Below are 19,768 nucleotides of genomic sequence, written 5' to 3' on the forward strand. Positions count from 1 at the left end.
CAAAAAGTAAAAGGGTGGGGATATAGCTCAGTGGTAGAGCACTCCTGAGTTCAATTCCCAGTAGTGCCCAAAAAAACATTTTTGTATTTTCTTACCCAGTAGATCCATCTTATTCTCCTCTATGAGGCGATTGATAAGACCATTGGCTCTCTCAATTGTGCAGACAGCAATATCCAAGGAAGAGAAATGCCCTGTTGGAGAGGTACTGCCCATGTACCCATCAACTTTTATTCCTACTTCCTGAAACAGGCTCTGAATTGAGTAAAAAGAAACAATACGGGTGGTAAAAGGTCAAAATATATCAATTACAGATAGATTCCATTCCAGAAAATAGACATAAGTATTTAAAGACATTTATCAGATTACTCTCAGTTGCTCCTGGCCAGGACTTTCTGTTTTTATTTTGTTTTGTTTTAAAACCATATACTAGAAATATTAAGTTTAGAAATGACAAAGCTTAGTGCAGGAATTCCTATTAAGACAGAGTCAAATAAAATTAAGTACATCATTTTAATGATAGTATTTAATAACCTATAAAGTTCTAAGAGGTATTTATAAAAATTGGAGAAAAATTACCTTTGGTGTTTTAATAGTTAAAAATACATTTTAAAAATAAGGTAGAAAATTATCCTAGGGTCCCAAACTCAAATACAGTTTCTGTGGCTCCCTATTATTTTCCTGTTGAATGGTAGTCTCTGGGTCTAGACCTAATCAAGATATCATAGCATCAAAATATAATAATGGATACATACATACACGAATTGTGGAGAGGGCAGATCCAGCCTCAAATGCTTCTTTCTATTCCTGGTAAAGTCTTTTTATTCTACTAAATATAGTCTTATTATTCTACTAAAGACCAATAATGGAAGAAAAGTCTTTAAAAGTTTAATTCCGTGGGACTTTAATATTAATTTTTTTTAGTTTAACTTTTTTTTGAGAGAGAGAGAGAAATTTTTAATATTTATTTTTTTAGTTTTCGGTGGACACAACATCTTTATTTTTATTTTTATGTAGTGCTGAGGATCCAACCCAGCACCCCGCGCATGCCAGGCAAGTGCGCTACTGCTTGAGCCACATCCCCAGCCCCAAGTTTAACTTTTAACTAACATACCTTCTCAATAAAAAGGATCCTTTCATCATTTAGTTATTTGGGGTATAAGTTGAGAAGTTGTTACCATGTAGGACCAGCTTTGTTGGCTATTTGGCCTCTGAAATAACTGTTAAAAAGATTTATAGAACCATAGAACTTTAAAGCTGTTCATTCAATAAATTTCCTCTGAGCATTTATTGAGTTAACCAATAGTGCAAAGGGTTAACATCCTCATTTTAAAAACAAAAACACTGAGGCCCAGCAGAGTGTGTGTCTGGGCTGGGTTTTACAGTAGTAAAACTGGGACTAAAACTCAGATTTTTGGGCCTAACAGTACAAAGATCTTTTCATTCCAATAATACATTTTTTTTCAATGCAAACCACAACAGTAAGTTTAATCTATTTTATGAAACACTGTATTTGTGAAAATGCCTTAAAAACTGTTAGTATCATATCAATGTAAACTACTATTCATGTTTTAAGAACAGAGGAACAGGTCACAGACCTGAAGCTTTACCTAAGCTCCAATGTATCTTGTTATTCAGCTCCTAAATGTTCCTAGTGACCCTCAAACAGGATAAGATATGCTTCCTTAAACACTCACTCCTTTCTACACTTCAGTCTAGTCCTACCATTTAGTTTTAACCCTGATTCTTAATTTGCATGGTTATAGGCCAATTGAAGTATTTGGTTTCCTTCCTAAGAAAAGTTTACAAATTTTTACATAATGGCTCTTTCTTTCTTATGCAATAATACTTTTTTTGTAAAGCTTCCCTCCATTAACTTTCAATGCTTTAATGGTCAACATTTAAATCTAGAAGAGTGCAACAAGAGATTTTTCATTTGCTTATATAATTCAATTTCAAATCAATAAGCCAAGGTTGCCAATAATGGGCCTTCACTATTTCAAACTTAGTACAAGAACATTACCTGGAGATAGTACTTCTTCTCTTTAGCCACAGAAACAAAGGGAAGAATAAACAAAGCTTTCTTTCGCATTTCCAAAACCCGCTTCAAAATAAGCAATTCTGCAACAAGAGTCTTCCCCGCACTTGTAGGAGCTAAAACATGATTATTCCACAAAGTTATAACAAAAAACAAGTAACATCTGGTACATCACTTGAATGTTTTAAGCCATATCTAATACTATGGAGCCTAAGATGACCTTATCAGGAAAGTCTCAACTAACACTTGAAATCCTCATACCCTGAAAATCCCTAACTTTAAGCCAGCTTTCTAAATAGTCTCACACTAAAACCAGAGAGTAAAAAAGCTTCATATCAGCAATGAATGATGAATATTAGTAAGTACCTAGTTATACCTAAAGATTCTTCTCTTTAAATACTGAATGGCTAAAAGACCTGCTTGAGGAAGAAGATGAATACTTGTAACCTCTGATAGGAGCCAGAAGTTGAGGGAGAGGAGCTGCAAGGAAGCTTAAGGAAAGGAAACAGAACTTATGAGAAGGAAAGAGGAAAGGAATGACAAGCATGAGAAACAGCAAGTGCAAAGGCCTGGAAGAAAACCTGGCATGTTCAGGAGACAATGAGCGATTTAGTAAGCCTGGAATATGAAGTGATCCAGGGGAGCAAAAAAATAAAGAGACATAACAGAGACATGACAGGGAGTTTTATAATTCCAGAGTTTAAAGAGGTTAGACTATCCTAAAAGTAATGCAGAATGACAGATGAGTAAGGGAGTGACAAGATCATATTTGTATTTTATAAAGCTCTCTTTGGGTTGAAAGAGGAGTGGGGCAAGAACAGAGGAAAAGGTCAAGCTCATTAAAAGATTATTCCATTATCTAAAAAAAAAGACAAGGAGCTGAACCAGGCAATGGAGTTAAGAACAGAAAGAAGTAGTCAAAAGTAGTCAGAATCAAGAGATATTTAAGATAAAAGACGCAGGGCTTTTTGATTAATTGTGTGAGCTGGTGAACACATTAATGAATGATACCCAAGTTTTGGTTTAAGCAACTGAAGTGGCTAGGTCATTCTTCCACTAGTCAGCATTTAGGAGTACTTCCTATGTGCCAAAAACTATTTTATACTCTCACACATGTGAAATAACTTAACGCTTCCTAAATACTACCAAGTATCTTCCCTCACCCCACCTCTAAACAGTTTGCAAGATTATACAGCAAGTGAGTGATAACAGTTTTTAAAGCCACCCCAGTCCAACTCCACAGCCTGAACTTATATCTTCTAATAAATTAATTATCTTATTCTGTTTTGTAGCCATAATGAAAAATCTGGGAGACTCACAATTTCAGAGAAAACTGACACAAGGAATTGTGTCTTACCAAATGATTAATTTCTAAAATCAGAGTGGTAATAAGCACAGGTTAAAAATTGCAAAAGTCAAAGTTGCCCTTGAAAACCCATGTATATCTTCTACAAAACATATTACATGTACTTTTGTACATATAACTCTATACAAAAAAGTCAATACACAAACATATAATGTATAATGCTCACACTCTGAAAAGCAACTGAGATCAAAGGAGGGAAGCAGATTTACATCTCCCATCTTAAAAATAGTAGAGAAATTAATGTGCATAAATCTGAATACCTGAATAAACTAAATTCTTTCCTTCCAAGACTTGTCCAAGCAAAAGGCACTCTGCCTGCCATTCAAACATTTTTTTTACACCAAAACTGTGATATTTCTCCAGAACTGCTTTAGGAAGTCCCCAGTTTGCCAATAGCAGCTTGTCTACTTGGTCATCCAGGTCTGTTTGCTTGCATACCCCTTTCAGGAAAAACATAAACAATTAATATTTTAATTTAGTTCTAACATATAACCTTAGCAATTAGTCCTCTACTGGTGTTGGAATTCTTATGTGTTGGAATGAAAGCACATCCTGATTTCAAGAAGCTTATGAGAAATTGACCATGTTCAGAAAGGTAAGAGAAAACTGTTATTTGTATTTACTGGCTATAATATTTTTCTTTTTCTTAAAAGCTCTAAACAAAAAATTGTGTTAGGCACAATGGATAAGGCGTTTGGAATTAGTGGTGCTCCTCACCGTAGATATGTATTCATTACAAAGCTAAGTTGAAGAAGTTTCTATTAAGTTTTAGTGTTATAACCACTGCCCCAAAACAATGAAGAATTGGGTTAATGTTCAACTGGCACCCAACCCAATCTGAGAAAACTCTACAAATCCCTTCCAGCCTTCCCCTGGGCTCCAAACTGCCTGTGCTATATCCGCGACCCGATAAGATGGTATAAGGATCTGTAAGGAGAAATTAGCACTCTAGAAGTAAACCCTCCCTCAGGTGAAGGGGTTTAAACGGCCAACCAGGAGGCTGTTTCTGCAAAGATCTAAAAACCCTGAAGTCACTTGAACTTGAGTACCGCGCGGTCAGTGAAAGCATGCCTATGTCTGAACAGAAAGTGACCACAGCACCAGGCCCGAGTCACAAACGAAGGAGTGCGGAATTCCAGTGGATTGTGCCAACAAGCAAGCTCCACGCAGCGAGGACATCGTCCGGCATGTGATCTGGCGAAACTAGCCACGTATCCCGTGGCCCCCAGGGTGCACAAGAGTACCTGCACCTGCGGCCTTCAGGCTGCGTCCCAAGCCCGGGGGTGGACTCAGCACCGGCCCAGACAGGAGCTGGGGGCTGAAACCGCTGTCGCCGCCGCTTCCCGAGAATGAATCTGAATCTGATCGCCGCCGTTTTCCACTCCGATGAAGAAGATTCATTGCAGAGTCTCCTCGGCTGTTCAGGACAAGGCATCCTCCCAGCGCCCTACCGTAGGGGAGAACTCCGGCCTGATGACAGATATAACTATCATCTTCCCGCCACCGTCTTCAAACTCAGGCCTCCCAACCCATCCCGGAACCATAGAGTTTTCGGTGGAGAGAGTAATCCGAAAACCATAGAGTCAAGGGAGAAGGAGCGGCTTGCGTTGTAATCAGAGACTTCCGGCTTCCAGTCTCCTTCGTGATCAATGTGACAGAATCAGGGTGGAAGTAAAAGTAAAGGAGGATAACACCAGAATCTACATGTATAATGTAGTCAGACTGGCCTAAAAATATCGTTCTCTTTTCCATTTTTAGTTTGAATAAAAACGGCTATGCTAACTTCATAAAATGAATTGCCGTAACAGGTTAGGGAAGTAGCTCTTAACATATCGGTTCTCTTTTGAACATTACACAAAACATTATTCAAGAAAACCTAGGATTTCTAATGGAACGTAATTTGCGCTTTCTTCCTATGTATGACAGGAGGACAGAGACTAAGTCTGTATACAATTTCTATTTTAGCCTTCATACAGTGAGGAATATGGGATCCGGAATTGGGGATTGCTGGACTACAGACCCCTTTGATAGCCGTGTGAACGCTGCAAGGATGGGGCGGTAAATGTACTTGAGGGACCTTTCTGAGCCAAGAGCCTATTAAGGAATCTGTGCTCTGTTCTATAACAAGGTGGAAGCAAATGAGTTCTGAACGCGAAGTGATGCCCTCTAATTACCTAGTTGCATAGTTCACTTCACCAAGCAAACCTAGGAGATCACAGTCCTGCTCTAAAAAGCCTGGGCTCTTCCAGAGTGCTAAAAAACCTCAAAAGGGCTAGTCCAATTAAGAAGAAGAAAAAAGACTCTAATATGTTTGAGAAATAGCACACCAGACCTTCAGCTATCATAGGAAAACCTACCTTGTTTTTTAAAAAAATTGCAATATATGAAAATTCCGCAAGGTGGAAACATTACTCCATGAAAGAAACGCTTTAGTCCTGCCTTCATTTCACCCAACTACTAATGAGCATCATCTACTATTGTAGTAGGGACAGCCAAGGCAAGGCACCAAACATAGCAGGAAACAGTTTTATTTGGCTGCAGCCAGGTTCAGAGGGCACAGCTTTTGCTGTGATCAATCAATCCTCTGAACCCCAAGTTCAGGTAGTTTCAGAGTTTTATAGCCAGCATGTAAGGGGAGGGGTTCAGAAGTTCACAGTCTGCAGAAGTTCACATAAAAGCAGTTTTTTTTCTTTCACTCTTCTGGGCAAGTTAGCCACTCAAGGACAACACCTGAGAAGGGGGGAGCTTCTTCTCCCCTTTCTTTCCTCCCCTTGCCAGCTGTTACCATGGAGCCCAATTGGCAACTTCTCCTATTTTAGAAATGTAGACATCTCTGTGAAGCCCCAGCTCAAGGCCAGAGGCCTTGCTTGCTTATTTCTACAAACTACTATACTGGATACCTGTTTGTGAAAAACTAGTAAGGGGGTGTCCAGCGTCTGGAGTGCTGGTATCTTCCCGGCCAGTGGCCAAGTAAAACAGGGCAACACAAAAATAGGAAGTTTATCTACATTGAACTCTTGCAGAGACTCTTTTGCTGACAGTCCTAAAATCAGCCATGGTGAAGATTTCTGGAGAAGCCCAGTTAAGCCTTTTCTGTGGAGAAAGGCGGTGCCACTTCACTGTATGCTAGGCACTGAGTATGTGGCAATGAACTGGTGTGAAATGCTTTCCGATCTCAGAATGAAAGAGTAAAGAAGGAGACAGACAATGAACAAATAAATTAATAATTTTAAATTGTGATGTGTTCAGGGAGAAATAAAGTGCTATCAAAGAAATAAAAATTTCTTTGATAATGAGTGCTGTTTGAAATGAATGCTATAGAAGAAAAAAAAATTCTTCGATAAAAATATCAAAGGAATCCTAACTTACAATATAGTCGTGGTAGAGATTAGCAGTGCAGCTCAGGAGCCAGACAATCTAGGGTTTAAAGACTTAACTGTGTGATTTGGGACAACTTTCTTAGCCCCTTTATGCCTGCTTTCTGATCTATATGATGGGAGTAATTATAATAACAACCTGTTTGGTTCTTGTGAGGACTGAATGAGTCAATGTATATAAAGTGCTTAGAACAGGGATGGCATATAGTAAGTCCTATTCAGAGAAAATGATATTTAAGTGTTCTAATATAGTTTTCAATACATATAGCTGGGAAGATGGGAGAAGTAGAGGGTTGCCTTTAATTTTCATCCTTTCCTTTGTCTGTGTGGACTTTCACCTCTTAGAAAGTTTGCATGAATAATTGAGTGACTTTTCCATTGAAATTTCAGAGGTTATATGGAAAAATAAAAATTCACATAAACTATATTTATGAATTGACTAAAACAATTATTTATCAACTTTGAATAAATGGCTTATATGAGTGGCACTGATTCACAAAGGGCAAAAAAAGAAAGCTAGAAAATAAATGCAGTGAGAATGGTGCTCAGAATAAAGGAGATGCTCGTTAAGAGGATTTTGTGTTTAAAGTCCATTGTTTCTCTACTGAAAGAGGTCCAGTGGCTAAATATTAGGATCCCCTAAAGAGCTTTTAAAATATTCTACTCCTAACAATTCTGGCTTAATTCGTCTGGGTTAAAGCCCAGGTGCTGGTATGTCTTAAAAACTCCCCAGGTTTTCTAACATGCTTCTGGAATTGAGAACCACTGGTATAGCCCAGGGATGAGGCTGACTTGAATTCAGGTGACCTTAGTGAAAAAGTTTTCATCAGTGGCTTAAATCTATAGGGGACCCTGAAGAAAGACCCATTTCTCCACAATGACTCAAAGAAGTAGAAATAGCTTACAGATGCTCCTTGACTTATGATTGGGAGGGGGTGTTCTGATAAACCCATTTTAAGTTGAAAATAAGTCAAAAACACATCTAATGCACCTAATCTACCCACCATTATAGCTCAAGCGACACACTATAGGACGTTAATTGCTTCTGCCTGGTGACTGCATCACTGACTGGAAGCCAAAGCTCACTAAAGCTGTCCAGCATCACATTGCAAAAGAGTATCTTACCAAAATTGCAGGCCCCAGATAAGTTCAAAATTCAAAAGTTGAAATATGGCCTTTATTGATGCATGTTACTTTCAAGCTGTTGTAAACAAAACAAAAAAAGGCAAATTGGGCCATATGTAACTATTTTGAGAATTTTATCTGTATTCATGGAGAGCCATAACATGAAGAGTGTTAGATTTTTTGTTCCAATTATCAATGTAGAAAACTTTTAGAAAAAGATGAGTAGGAAAGTCTACTGTATTTACTCATATTTTGTCTTTCTATGGTCTGTCTTCTTGCTTGATGTTCCAAGATTTTCTTTTAATGATTCCTTTTTTTCTGTTTAGTGAATTTCAGTTAGCCTTTGGTTTTTTAGTTGTTGTTTGATTATTGTTGTTGTTTTAGGTTAGATCTCCTGGCAACAAATTATGACCATGAGCCAAAGAAACTTTTATTTTCCCATCTGATTCAAATGTATGATATGTCAAGATCATTGTACTGTCATGTGTAAACTAATTAAAACAAATTTAAAAAAAGAAACTTCTATTTATTTAAATATTTAAATGATCAGGTCTATAGGGTTTTTTTCTGCTTGCTTTTCTCTTCTTTCTTCCTTTCTTCCTTCCTTCCTTTCTTTCTTCCCAAATTTATTTTGTCACTGGAGATAAAATCCAGGAGTGCTCTACCACTGAATTACATCCTCAGCCCATTTATTTTTGTTCTGAGACAGGGTCTCACCAAGTTTCCCAGTGTGACCTCTAACTTGCGATCCTTCAGCCTTAGTCCCCTGAATAGATGGGATTACAGACATGCACCTCCATGGCTGGCTGAGGTATTTTGTTATAATAATGGACTGACACCCTCTTTCTATATTCTTGGGAGAATTCAAGTGTACTAGATTCAAGGAACCAAGCTTGAAAGAGTGATATGAAAAGTCATTTTATTCATCTTTTAATGATTGACATTTCAATCGCAAACTCTGGAGGAATGGAGTGTATATTGATGGTTGTGGGTGAGCCAGAGCAGGAGCAGCCAAGAAAGTGCAGGAAGCCCAGTGAAAAGCTGTTAGGTCTGTAGTCATCCAGGACAGAGAAGCTGGCTTGAATCAGGATGTTTGTTTTTAGTTTAGTTTATGGTACTTGATAAGCTTTGGTTTTGAGGTTCTGTGTTGATACATCAATATTTCTGATCATGCTTTTATAACTTTTGTATTTTTTGTGAAACATAAAAAGGAAGAGATTAAATAAGAGTTCAATGAATCTATTTTGAAAAAAATCTTCTAGAGAAAAACTGAGAAAGATTAAGGGATTTGACAAAATTGAGATATCAAAAGAAAAACTCAAAAAGAAACAGAAGTTCCAAGAAAGAGAGGGAGCAAGTGTGTGACAGAAAAGAAATCGTATAAGCACAATGAGTAAAAGAGGCCATGAAAAAGAGATAAGACTAACCTAAGTCAACAGAGATAGATGTATATTTTGATAAAAATGTTGAGAATAAGAGATTTGAGAGACTGAGACATTATCTAAGATGGGGAGGGTGGGTGCAGAGAGAAAGACTGAGTGAGAGAGACAGAGAGAGAGATAGAGATTGAGGGGTTTGGCGTGGAGCTTGGTGGTAGAGTGCTTGCCTCACATGGGTGATGCCATAGGTTCCACCCTAGCACCAAAAATAAAGAAAAGAGAGACATTGAGAATATAGTGGGTCACTATGAGAGTGATAAATTTAAAATATGAGTTTTGAAAGAGCTTCAGAGAGAGGAAGGGAGATAAAGGACAAATAGAGAAGAGAAGGAAAGAGGATGGAGAAGACAGGTAAAGAGGAATATAACAGGTTGACAGGTGAAACAAGTTGATGGGCACGAAAACCAAGAGACACTAAAAAAGAGAGGGAGAAACTGAGAGGAAATAGAGATTTTAAGAGAGATGTTGAAATATGGTGTGATATTTCTCTGTACTGTGTTTACTCTGGAACACAACATCATCCCTTTTCCTGGATTGAGTCTTTAATGCCTACATCTTTTCTTTAATATTATCCATAGCTTCACATTCTACTTTTCTCTGAGTTTATTTCTCACTCTTGGCACATGGTGAATCTTCTCCTCCTCCTCCTCCTCCTTCTTCTTTTTTTGTAGGATGCAGAGCATGATCTCTGGTCTTTGTTTCTAGATCTTGTAGATTAATGTAAGACTTGTATCCTCTGGGCTAGCTGACAGGAGCAGGAAGGGCCTGAGTCAGAGTCCCCTTCCTAGTCCAAACAGACCTTGGCCTGGTCTGTTGTCATTTTCATAGCTGATGTCAAAACTGATGTCATTATAGCTTGAAGTCAGAGTCAAGTCCATTATAGTCATAATTGACTGCCCCCTTCAGCCCCAGAATAGTATTTATTACTCCATAAATAATTGCATCAACATTCAATAAGAATGAATATATCTATGAATGAGTAAGATTTCAGTCAGTTTGAATGTTCAACATCTCTAGCAATTAGAGAAATGCAAATTAAAACTATAATGAATCAGACATAACTTTCCCATGTTCATATATGAATACACGACAGTGAAACTCCATATCATGTACTCCACATCCCTTAAGAATAGGATCCTAATGAGAATAAGTTATACTCCATTCTGTACATGTCAAAATACACTATACTGTCATGTAATCCTAAAAACAAATTTAAAAACTAAAAAAAAATAAAAATTTCAACTTGAGGAACACCTTGGCAAGGACGGGTAGGCAAAGAATTACAGAGAGAAAATAATTAAAGACTAAAAAATAAAAGCATCAGCCAAAATGATAAAATGTACATACCAGACTCTGCACTATAGCTAAACAAGTTGAAACTCAGAAAGTTACGGAGATGATAGCAGTTGAGAAATATGAAGAATAGAATAAGAATGATATAAATTTAATGTAAATCCCAGAAGTCATTAGAATGAAAAAAATCACAACATTCAAGAAAAACATGGCTTAGAAATGTCTATAATTGAACTGGCACTTCAGCTGTGCTCAGGGGTCCTAGTACACAGCAATCAAGTCTATTATGTCCTATAACAGAGGGGTTGTCATCGCTCTGAATGGGAAGAACTGTGCGTCCATGCTGCAGACAGGCACTTCAGAATCCAGGTGCAGATGGTGACCACGGACTTCAAATAGATCTCTTCTGTGGGTGACCAGCTGTACATTGGCCTGGTGAAGCTCACCACAGACATCTAGACAGTTGCCCAGCACCTCAAGTTCTGGCTGACCTGTATGAGTTGAAGAAAAGTCAGCAGATTAAGCCTTATACCCTCATACGCATGATCGCCAACTTCTTCTATGAGAAACAGTTTGGGCCCTACTACACAGTGCCTGTTATTGCTGGGTTGTACCTGAAGACCTTTAAGTCCTTCATTTGCTCTCTAGACCTCATTGGCTGCCCGATGGTAAAGGATCCATGGTGACCTACGAGTTTGTAGTTAGTGGCACCTGTGCTGAACAAATGTACGGGTCTGGGAGCCCAACAAGGCTCCAAAACATTTGCTTTTGTTTGTTTGTTTGTTCTGGTTTTTTTGCTTTTTTGAAAAATATTTTTAATTGCCAATGGACCTTTATTTTATTTGTTTATATGTGGTGCTGAGAATCAAACCAAGTGCCTCACACATGCTAGGCAAGCGCTTTACAACTGAGCTACAGCCCCAGCCTCCAGAACACCTGACTGAAACCACCTTCCAAGCCATGCTGAACACTGTGGACCCCAGAGGCAGTGTCAGGCATGGGAGTCATCGTCCACATCATTGAGAAGGACAAGATCACCACCAGGACACTGAAGGCTGAAGGACTCACCCTGTTCACAGAATCTGGTTTTGCTTTTTCTTTCTTTCCTTTTTTTAAAAAAAATAAAATAGCCTTTCTTTCATTAAAAAGGAGGGAGAAGGGGAGGGGAAGAGGGGGGGGGAGAGAGAGGAGGAGGAGAGGGGAAATGTCCATACTTGAAGAAATTCAACAGCATTTAGAATGAAGACTTAAAATGAAACACAGAGAAAATAAATAAAGACAATCATTACCTGGACATTTTTGGAAGACTGGAAAGCATACAAATTTTAAAAACAACTGAAATGTAAAGAAAGATTACCTACAAAGGAATAAAAGTTCAACTGTTAGCAGACTTCTAACATAAGTGAATTCTATACTCACCTGACCCATTAGCAAGAATGGCAATGTAATAAACATAATTTTAGGCAAAGAAAGTTTGAGAATATTTATAATAAAGAGACCAACTCTAGGGGCTGGGGTAGAGTGCTTGCCTAGCACATGTGTGAGGCACTGGGTTCAATCCTCAGCAACACATAAAAATAAATGAAGATATTGTGTGTCCATTGACAAATTAAAAATTATTTTTTTTAAAAGACCAACTCTAAAAGAACTATTTAAGAATCTATGTCATTAATAATAAAATAGTGCCCAAAAGATAAAGGGGGGTGAAAGAAGAGATGATGGCACAGAACTTGATAAAAATATAAGTAAATCTAAATAAATATTTATGACAATAATAATAACTACTTTTAGGAACATAAAAGCAATTTTGATCTAAAATAATTTGCAAAAAATAGCATGAAAGACTGAATTTTAACAAGAATTCATTGTCAAAAATCCAAAGAACATTTTATGGTTTGGTAGAATTATAAAGAAACTGAGTTTTTAATTTTAAAAACCAAAGCTGGGTATGGTAGCACCTACCTATAATCCTAGGGACTTGTGAGCCTGAAGCAAGAGGGTTACAAGTTTGAGGCCAGCCTAGGCAATTTAACAAGACCCTGTCACAAAAATTTAAAAATGTTAAAAGGCTGAAGATGTAGCTCAGTGGTAAAATGCCCCTGGGTTCAACCCCCAGTACCATGATAAATAAATAAAGAAACAAACAAACGACAAACTCGAGTATGTATGCTTTAAAAAAAAGTAACTTTAACACTTGCATATAACGTATACACTATTGTGCAGGAGAGAGAAAATAAAGTACAACCATTCCAAGAGAAGACTGGAAAAGCTAAAATGAACACATACAGAGAGAAAGATGGTACAAATTAAGGAGGTAGAAATAAATCTAAATATAACACTATTATCCTATCAAACGATGATGGATTAAATCCATATTAGAATTTTCTGATTAGATTGCTGTCTTCCAGAGATACACCTAAGACTCTAAACAACACAGGTGTAAAAGTGAAGACAAGATTGTATTGAAAGAACACAGCCACATCAATGTTTATAGCAGCACAATTCACAATAGCTAAACTGTGGAGCCAACCTAGATGTCCTTCAGTGGATGAATGGATAAAAAAAAAAAAAGTGGCATATATACACAGTGGAATTTTACTCAGCAATAAAATAGAATAAAATCATACCATTTGCAGGTAAATGGATGGCATTGGAGAAGATAATGCTAAGTGAAGTTAGCCAATCCCAAAAGAACAAATGCAGAATGTTTTCTTTGATTTAAGGAGGCTGACTCATAGTGGGGTAGGGAGGGGGAGCATGGGAGGATTAGATGAATTCTAGATAGGGAGGGATAGGGAGGGAGCAGGGTGTCAACATACTTTGTATACAGAGATATGAAAAAATTGTGGTATATATATGTAATAAGAATTTCAATGCATTTCTGCTGTCATTTTTTAAAAATCAATAATAAAAATAAATAAATAAATGCTTAAAAAAAAAAGAACACAGGAGCTAGATTGAAGAGTGGTCCAAGGTAGGATGTTGAGAGCCACAGATGAAGGGGCCCCAGCACACTTCCAGCTGCCAGCAAACTTCCAGCTGCCAGCTGATGATTGGCTCACAGCAGCCCCAGCAAACTTCTAGCTGCCAACTGATTGGCTCCTCTGCAGTTATGCTCATTGGGCTGTTTCCCCACCCTTTCAGACCACGGAGCTGCTCATTGGGGGACTTTTTTTGGCTCCGCCCACGCAACCCAGCCAATTGGCCTCAAGAGCAGAAGGAGTGGGGGAGGTTGAGAGGCTTGTGGGAAGCCTGTGGTGGCAGTTGGGCTCTGAAGGTTTTTCCTGAGGAGCTGTGTGGTTTGGCATGTGTGGTTCTAAAAATAAAGTTTTTGACAAGTGGCTCCTGAATTGTGCCCAGCCAGACTGCGGCAGGAAGCATAAATACAAAAAGAATATTGATTGTTATTCTCAGCCACAGTTGCTCTAGACTCTAAACATACTTTATTAAATGAATAAATGAAGGGAGGGAGGTCAAAATGGATAGAGGAAGGGAGGGACATCAGGTGTGTCTGAGTGGTGTTGCTGGAGCACTCTGAGTATGTCAAAAATTACATTTCAATGGTCTCTCACCATGAGGGCACACTAAAGAACATGCATTTCTAAAGAGAGGCACACCAAGCAGGTCTGAAAATGAGTTCTGGAGGGGGATTTGTGTCAAGTAAGCAGGGAGGTGGAATGAGGGGAGGAAGCCAGAAGGTGGGGCTTAAGTGGTCTAACCGGATTCCAAAGTCCAAGAAACAAGATTAAAGGATGCAAATCAGCTCCACTCACTTTGAAGGGAGTTAAAAGAGATGGGGTGGGGTGGTAGGCTGAGGACCAAAGAAGCACAGGTCTGATCATGGGGTGAAAATTGGGGAATGAATGAGAGACTGCTGTTACCACAGCTACTGTACAGCGTTCCCCAAAATTCCTAGTCTGTGCTAGTCTGGCCATCGTGGCAACTGTCAGTGTGTGTTTTGTTCTTTGCAGATTTATCAGACTTGGAGGACCATCCACTTGTGGGGGGGGGGGGCAGGCAGTAACCATTTGAGTAAATGAGGCTTCCTGCTGGCATTTCTGGCTGGTTGCACCCAGCACCTTGATGGGGAAAATGCTCAAGTCCAGCTTGAGCTGGGGCCTTTTGTTTCATGTGCTAGTTTGAGCTGCATACTCTCAAAGCTCTTCCTGGGAAGTGGCAGGCATTTACTTGTGTTTTCAGGAGGCAGTAAGACCTGATTCATTTCCTATTCCACTCCTCCACTGTTGAAAACTTTAAGAATTAAAGTCCTGGCGAGTGGCACAGGACTGTAATCCCAGCAACTCTGGAGGCTATGACAGGAAGATTGCAAGTTCAAATCCAACCTCAGCAAATTAGCAAGGCCCTAAGCAACTCAGTGAGATCCTGTCTGTAAATAAAATACAAAAAGGGCTGGAGATGTGGCTCAGTGGTAGAGTGCCCCTGAGTTCAATCCCTGGTACCAAGAAAAAAAGAAAGAACTTAAATTTCTTCATCTATAAAATGTTGATAAAAATTGTGTTTTATTCCATATGATTGTCAAGGACCAAACAAATCATGCATGTGAAGCAGCTGAATATCTGGGACATTCAATAATTCTAAAGTTGTCATTGTAACTGAGTCATTTTACTACTACATATGCTCTGAGGATTGTATTGAAAAACAGGTGCTTCATTAGGCTTGATTTCTTTTCAATTAATGACAGGCCCTGGCCCATCCCCTACTTTTCAAACTTTGGGGTCTCTGAAGCTCTTCCATTCCTAAAAATTATTAAGGACCGCAAAGCCTTTCAGTAGGTTATATCTTCAGATATTTACCACTATCAAAACCAAAATAGAGAAATTAAAACAAAAAAAAGCATCACAAATGCTGTTGAGAGCCACAGTTTAGTCCGAATGACACCTGGCATTTTGCTAGAGGGAATGGTTAAAAGGTGACCCTGCTCCGGGATTAGGGCAGCTCCGGTATTAGGACAGATCCTGCTGGGATTAGGGTGGATCCTGCTGAGCCCGCTACTTTGGAGTTCCCCTTGAGTTCTCCAGGGGTTCCCGGAGAATTGGCACGCGGAGCCTGGTGGAGGGAGTGTGTTCCCTGGAAGTGTGTGTAGAGTGCCCCGTGAGAGTTCGGGAATAAAGAGTTGCCATTTGAACCTACAAGGCTTTTTGGTGGCTCGGTTATTTGTGCCCAGCCAGACTGCGACAAAATGCATTACATACAAGCTATGTTTTTTACACCCACACCACACATAGAGAGGTGAAGGCATTGTTTTACATTATAGCAACTTTGGTTTATAGAAGACAGCAGAATTCTCTTCTGCTTTTGCATTCATCTGTTGTGATTTTTTTTTTTTTTGGAGGGTGCAGGTTGGGGTTTGGTTTTGTTTTTGAAGCATAGAAGGAAACCTGACCTTCTGCAGATATAGTGTTAGAAAAGAAAGAATTCCATAGCCTTTGCAAAAGTTGTGGATAATCTTTGAAACCACAACTCAAACTCAGCAAGTGATTTTTTTTTTATTAGTTGCTCAAGACAATACAATGATCTTGACATATCATACATTTGATTCAAATAGGGTACGATTTCTCATTTTTCCACGTGTACAGATTGCAGGATCACATTGGTTATATACACCCATGTGTATACATACAGCAAAGGTGATTGTTTTTTAAAGATTAGTTTCAATGTGAAATTTGGAATTATATCAATAGCCTTTTCCTACTGTTGAATTAAAAGACATTGATCTCTGTTGAACTTTGAATTTTTTATGTATGATTTTATAATATCACATACCAGTCATTGACAAAATATTTATTTTCTGAGTTATAAAAAGCTCTTCTAAATGTGTTCTGCAATTCATTTGTGGTAGAATGAAAGTTAAAAAGTAAATAATCTCTTATTGTTATTATGAAAATAACTGACCTCAGAAACCCCAAGAAAGTTCTCAGGTATCCACAGGGCCTAGGGAACACATTTTGAGATTTGCTGCCCAAGGTCATCCAAACTTTTCTAGCACTTACCTCTCCCACTCTCCCTCCCCTTTTCCTTCTGTCTCCCTCTGTTGTTAACTCTTCCCAAGCAAAAGTGAAAATAATCTATACTCCCTTTCCACTGACACATCTCCTTCTCATAGCCAATTGTTTTCAAAAGTGAAAAAAAAAAAAAAGGACAATGAAGATGGTTCAACTTTAAAATGGTTGAAAAATGATATGCAGTCAGTGGAAACTGTACTTGGAATTTCCCCAGCTAGTGCTACTTGGTATCATACCCGGTTGTGACACTGGGAAGGGCAGCCAGCCACAGCTCCTAGTCAGCCACACAATCACAAGAGGAAATAACTCATTGTTTAAAGTGTTCTGTGCTGCTGAGCCATGACGTTTGGTAGGCTAGGTGTAGTCTACGTGTTTTCAATTTAGGATATTTTCAATTTACAATGCGTTCATTGGGACATTATCCCATTATAGTCCAGGAGGATCTATAAACAGGTTAAAAAAAAGTACTTGCCTATAAAAGGAAAAGTACTCAGGGCTAAGAAAGAGCTAAGTAAACAATGTACAGTGGTTAGGGAAAAGCAGAAGGATAACTTCTATAAGTGGTTGTTGTTTAAACTGAGAAATGACAGATGAGTAGGAGTTGGCCAAGTATTAAGTGGAAAAGAATGTGGGGAAGAAGATATGCAAATAACTGAAAAGAGGAAGGTCATGATTTGTTCAAAGAATGCAAGAAGCCCAGGGTGGCCAGAGCATAGAAGCTAAGAGACAAGGGGAGAGTTCTGTAAGTGCCTAATATTTACAAGGCCAAGTCAATACAAAGGGAGGTCCACATACTCTATATCTATTTGCAAGTTGTAAATTAAGCTAGTCAACTATTAAGTAAAATATGTTTGCCCTGCCCAACCTGACAAATGTATCTTCCTGGAAGTCAAGATTCAGATTTTGAATTCTTGGAATACAAAAACATGGCAATGGGTGAAAAGCTGTCCTCAGCCCTTCCCCTCATCCTCACCCCTGTCTGAATGAGAACTATTTAGAAGTGGCAAGTATTCTAGGTCATAACGCATTTATCCAACAGACTCCATGTGCAGTGGGTAGGGGCATACCAAGAGCATCCTTTTAAAGCCTCACTACTCTAAGTCTTTATCTGCCAATCAGTAATATCAGCATCCCCTGGGAACTTGTTAAGAATACAGACTCTCAAGCCCCCCCCCAACCCTCAGAATCTATAATTTAGCAAGATTTATAAGTGGTTTATATACTGATTAAAGTTTCAGATATGGAACTTACTGAAGAGACTCAAGACAAGGGTTAATCTTGTCCTGGTCAGAGAACAAGGCTGTCAGGTCCTATAAAGCTCTCTAGGCCAGGATCAGTGAGATTGTGAAATAGATTCCACTTCCTCTGAGTGTCATGGAAAGGTTACATACTTTGAATTACTTTTCTAAGCATTAGTAGATTCCGTCCATTGAATATTACATTGCATCAGACTTTGTGATTTATAGATAGGATCTCAGTGAACCTCATTTTCCTGGTTTTGACAGTGTGCACAGTTATACAAATGTTACCATTGGAAGAGGCTGGGTGAAGAGGATACAGGACTTCCCCATGCTTTTTTTTTTTTTTTTTTTTTTACAGATTCCATGAATCTGTAACTACTTCAAAATTAAAGGTGAACTAAACCACTAGATAATGTGATAATTTTTGCGTTCAGTACTCATAGACATTTCAAATAAACTAGGAAAACAAATTTATTTCACCAGATATTTACCATATCTGAAGTTCTTGAAGTTCTAATTGTCTAATTGTCTCTCTTATGTAATATTGTTTAGCCTGAAGAACTTCCTTTAATATTCTATGGTATAGAACTACTGACCATGAATTCTTACAGTTCTGAGAATGTCTTCATTGTACCTTCTTCCTTTTTTACTACTGAGCTACATCCCCAACACATTCTTATTTTGGCATGGGGTCTTGTTAAATTGCTGAGGCTGGCCTTGAACTTAAGGGCCACCTGCCTCCAAAGTTGATGAGATTACAGGTGTACACTACCACACCTGTTTTTACCTTCATTCTTGAAAGATATTGTCCCCGGATATAAAATTCTGAGTTGACAGCTCTCTTTCTTCAGTACTTTAAAGATTCTGTTCCACCATTTGCCTTTGTTTCTGATGAGAAATCCATGGTCACTGGTTCTCATCTCACTTTTCCTCTTTTCATTATTAGGTTATATTTTAACAATCTCATTAAAGAAACACCCACCCTAACTCTGAGCCATAAAGATAATTCACATATAATGATTTTGGACAAATACATCTGGAGTATTTCTCTGCTGATAAAATATGAAGCAATGGAGATCTCCCTTGCCTGAGGTCATAGAGAAAACACAGACCAATTAAAACATGGACAAAGGACTTGATTAGGTACTTTACCATTGCTTTCCAGTGACAGAATGACCTCATTAGTATCCCCTTTCTCATTTAGGCTGCTTGCCTCAGATTTCAGAAAGCCTGATGTTCAGAATGACCCTGTTGGACATAATGACCAGGATGGCCAGAACTGTTTATCAACATAAATAATTCCAACTGGAACTACAGACTCCAGCTAGTGTCAGTGAGTATACCTGGCCTTTAACCTCCTTCCCCCGTCCTTCCCTTCCCATGGGGCCTTTTCTTTAAAGTAGTTACTGATTGTTGTGTCTCATTTTCAGAAATATATTCAAAATCTTTCCATCATAAAAGAGGAAATTTTATATTTCAAATCAATATTGGGCCATGATTGATTCAATTGTTAAATAAGCTGAGAACACAAAATATAAAGCGAGTGAGAATGTTATTCTGGGTGAGAAGGTCAAAGGATAAGGAGGCAGAAATAGAAATACTTCCCTTTCCTAAGTAAGAACACTGTAGTGCAATATAGTGGGAAAATGGCAAAAAGGAAGCTCATTATATATAGTAGTAGTGCCTACATGTATACAGACATTTATTTATATAAGTTAGATACTGCTAAATTATTCTGAAATATGTATTCGTTATTAAATAATGAACTCTAGAGATTCAGATGTGTTTGTACATGTTTTCTTCTAAGAATTTTATAGTTTTAACACATTTAGGTTATAGATTTACCATCTATAAAATTCAACTTTGAGT

General features: G+C 38.3%; 1 protein-coding gene and 1 pseudogene across 3 annotated transcripts in view; one reads left to right on the forward strand and one right to left on the reverse strand.

The window, feature by feature from the left end:
* The window catches only part of Polq (DNA polymerase theta), a 102,744-nt gene extending 97,942 nt beyond the window's left edge, over positions 1 to 4,802 (reverse strand). For all 3 annotated transcript variants that reach the window (XM_077794744.1, XM_077794741.1, XM_077794735.1), the window contains exons 1-4: positions 4,646 to 4,802; positions 3,662 to 3,841; positions 2,021 to 2,151; positions 96 to 252 (exon numbers count right to left, since the gene is read on the reverse strand). In XM_077794744.1, coding sequence (XP_077650870.1) covers positions 96 to 252; positions 2,021 to 2,151; positions 3,662 to 3,841; positions 4,646 to 4,802 — 625 coding nt within the window. The remainder of the gene's footprint in view (positions 1 to 95; positions 253 to 2,020; positions 2,152 to 3,661; positions 3,842 to 4,645) is intronic.
* Positions 4,803 to 4,874: 72 nt separating this feature from the next.
* Positions 4,875 to 19,194, forward strand: LOC113187417 (proteasome subunit beta type-3-like; annotated as a pseudogene).
* The last annotated feature ends 574 nt before the right edge of the window (positions 19,195 to 19,768 follow it).

This window comes from Urocitellus parryii, chromosome 2 (genome assembly GCF_045843805.1).
Source record: "Urocitellus parryii isolate mUroPar1 chromosome 2, mUroPar1.hap1, whole genome shotgun sequence".
NCBI classification, from domain to species: Eukaryota; Metazoa; Chordata; class Mammalia; order Rodentia; family Sciuridae; genus Urocitellus; species Urocitellus parryii.